The sequence below is a fragment of the Teleopsis dalmanni genome, unplaced genomic scaffold (assembly GCF_002237135.1).
Source record: "Teleopsis dalmanni isolate 2A unplaced genomic scaffold, ASM223713v2 unscaffolded_contig_0430, whole genome shotgun sequence".
Lineage (NCBI taxonomy): Eukaryota > Metazoa > Arthropoda > Insecta > Diptera > Diopsidae > Teleopsis > Teleopsis dalmanni.
The window spans coordinates 4,798-8,461 of NW_024031812.1; the positions used below are offsets into that span (position 1 = coordinate 4,798).

Consider the following 3,664-nt stretch of genomic DNA (forward strand, 5'->3'; position numbering starts at 1 on the left):
CGTTTTAATAAAATTATTTTTATTGCCATTTTCTATACTTATATATTCATTAAAATTCACATATGAAAATATTATCATATGAAAATACTAAAATGGCAGCCCTGGCGATTTAATCTTGATTTAACCATCTCGAAAATATGCTAAGTACCAACACATCACTACATTAGGCGTTTTCTTTTGTAAGCATATCACAAAAGAACAACTACTTATTTTAAAAATAATGTATGAAATAACAACACTGCTGGCTTATTTAGTCCAACCTTTTTGAAACCGCTTAACTAGTACGCAGTTCAAATAGTATGATTGCCAAGACTCTATTGCGAACGATTTTTGGAAGTACGTACATAACTTTAACTCTCAGTTGTAACTGTACTTGAAAAATAATAATACGAGTACACAACTCTTTTTAATTTACAACTGCCAACAGCTAATTTTCATTATTTTTTGGTATTATTAGCAACAAGTTCGTTATTTTATATAATTATTAAATTGCTGCTAAAATATGAGTGAATCGTAAGTAATTGTAGAACTTAAAAGTAAAAATGTTAAGGAACTCTATTTTTCTAATTATTTGTAGGCTTATCCCACTTAATTTAATTCTTTATTTATTTATTAAAGCAAGAAATAATTACTAAATTTTGTGTGTTGAAATTACACGTGTCTGTTGTTTTATTCTTCGTTCTCCCAAACCGTAAAAAGAATGACAACCTTATTTTTACTCAATAAAAAATATTATTAGTTTTTAAAAATTTTCTTTTATGGCCAACTCATCCTATTTTCAATGATTTACTTGTCCGAGTTTGCATGGCCAACCTATATCATTTTAAACATTAATGTGAATATGCAACCGCCACATCATTCCCCTAGCAGTGACTGAGTCATGTGCGATGTCACGTTAAGTCAAATTTAACATATCTTCTTGGAACCTGCACTAATCGTCCCTTTCGTGTTACAATACTAGGTTTGGTATCCATTCGAGTATCTGCCATATTTTCTGTACGTGATGGGCTTACGTCTTCATTCTCACTTGATAAAAATGCTGCCTTTACCCGATCAACACTCACCCGCACCGGTTTTCCTTTGATTAGAAGATCATACGTCTTGTCTGAACGCCTCACAACCTTAAATGGCCCATCGTACGGTGTTTTTAATGGTGGACGGACACTATCATCCCTTAAAAACACGTGAGTAGCATGTTGCAGTTCCTTCTGTAAGAATACCTTTTCATTTGAGTGATTTGATGTAGGAACTGATCGTATTTGAGACATCATCTGTTTCATGTTTTCCACGAATTCATGTTCTGGGATTTTATCATTGTTACCTTGTTCCAGGAAATCGCTCGGCAACCGCAAAGTTGTCCCATAAACCATTTCTGCTGGAGTTGCTTTCAGGTCTTCTTTAAAGATATTTCGAAGCGCTAACACAATCAAAGGTATTGCATCAGATGAAAACGTTCAATCAAACCATTCGCTTGAGGATGACGTGGACTAGTTCGGATATGTTTGGCACCAATGAGTTTCGCTAATTCATTAAACAGTGCTGACTCGAACTGTCTTCCTTGATCTGTTATGATCTGCTTCGGAACGCCAAAGTGCATGATCCAACCATTGATGAGCGCTGTGGCCACCGTGCTGGCATGTATATCCTCGAAAGGGACTACCGCTGGCCATCTGGTAAACCGATCGATACATGTAAGGCAATATGGGTAACCATTTGACGATGGTAGAGGCCCAATGAGATCAATGTGGATTACAGCGAACCGCTCACTCGGTACGTCAAAATTCAAAATTGCTGATCTATTATGTTGCGTGACTTTTGCTCGTTGGCACGGAAGACATAATTTAACTCGCTTCGCAATGTCTTTTGCCATGCCCTGCCATACGAAACGTTCTGCTATTTCCTTAATAGTGGCTCGCCGACCAGCATGTGCTAAATTATGTATTGAATTAAAGACGGATAAAGACCTGAGGATAAGAAGAAAACTGCTATAATGTGATGACATTCGGACTGCGCAATGCGGCTCAAACTTTTCAACGGTTCATGGATCAAGTGCTCAGCGGTTTGGACTTCACAATTTATTACATAGAAGACATCTGCATCGCGTCTAAGAACGCAGCAGAACACATTCAACACATACGCACAGTGTTTCAGGGTTTACACAAATACGGTTTAAAACTCAACATCACTAAGTGCGTGTTTGCTCAGACGGAAATTACCTTTCTCGGCCACAGTATTGACCAAAATGGCATACGTCCGCCAAAAGAAAGAGTTGTAGCAATTCTCAACTATCCGAAACCAAGCAGCGCGCAAGAGCTTGATCGTTTTTAGGCCATGGTGAATTTCTATCGTCGTTTCATTCCTAACGCAGCAGTAGTCCAAGGAGAGCTGCAGAAACTGATAAAGGAAAACCGAAAAAATGATAAAACGGCAATTAAGTAGACTAAAGAAGCCAAGTCAGCGTTCGTTGCTTATAAGAAAACGCTTGGTAATGCCAGTTCACTCGCACACCCTGCAGCAGAAGCCAATCTTATCCTACACTTCGATGCGGTAATACCGCGGTGGGAGCTGCATTGCATCACATTTGCGAAGGACAACTCGAACCACTTGGTTTGTATTCTAAACGGTTAACAGACACACAACGACGGTACAGCACCATGGTAGAAGGCAGAAACTTTACGGTGTTAACTGACCATAAACTCATCATTTTCGCATTTCGGCAAAATTCTGAAAAAGCATCGCCCAAACAACTCCGTCATCTGGATCATCTGGATCTGGTCAATTTACTACTGACATCAGACATTTCCCCGGAAAAGACAACAGCGTAGCTGATTTCCTGTCACGAATTGACGGAATACAAGGAGAAAAGCAGATTGACTTTGATCAGTTAGCTCTTATCACAAGGTAAGACTTCACTTTAGCTAAAATTTGTGCATCTATCTAGTTCATCGAATCTCATTACGTGCAGTTTCTCAACAAAGCATGCGCGACCGTGGATCACAGATGAATTTCGTAGGCAAGTTTTTTACACCATATATAATTTAGGCCATCCAGGTAGCAAGGCCACGACAAGACTGATCGTTGAACGATTTGTGTGGCCAAATATTAAAAGGGATGTGACGAAAATGGTAAAAACATGTCCACGATGCCAGCGAGCTAAAATAGCCAAACACAACAGAACAGTACTGAAATACAAGTTGATTCAGAAGAATACAGTTCGTTGATCTATTGCAGTTCATTGGTGCGAAACATCTACGTACAAGTTCGCGACATCCACAATCGAACGGAATTCTGGAACGATTCCACGGAACATTAAAAGCTGCATTGAAATGTATATCAAACCAAAGATGGACAGACGAGTTCCCACTCATATTCCTAGCTTTACGAAGTGTGTATAAAGACGACATTCAAGCTAGCTCAGCAGAAATGGTATACGGTACGTCTCTTAAGCTTCCGGGAGAATTCTTTGAAAATACGTCTCACATCGGATGTGTCTCCGAATTCGCAACGTTTCTAAAGGAGACCATGAATCAATTACGTCCGGTTCCAGGTTCAAATCATGCAAAAACGAAAACGTTCGTACAACGAGATCTACAGACGTGCGTACATGTGTTACTGAGCGACGATAACGTGCGACCTTCCTTAAAATTACCTTCATGTGATATTA

At 39.0% G+C, this 3,664-nt stretch overlaps 1 protein-coding gene across 1 annotated transcript; it reads right to left on the bottom strand.

The window, feature by feature from the left end:
* Positions 1-890: 890 nt before the first annotated feature.
* On the bottom strand, positions 891-1,370 carry LOC119663461. Its single transcript, XM_038073066.1, has one exon. It carries the CDS (start codon positions 1,368-1,370, stop codon positions 891-893), a length of 480 nt encoding a protein of 159 aa, XP_037928994.1.
* Positions 1,371-3,664: the final 2,294 nt, after the last annotated feature.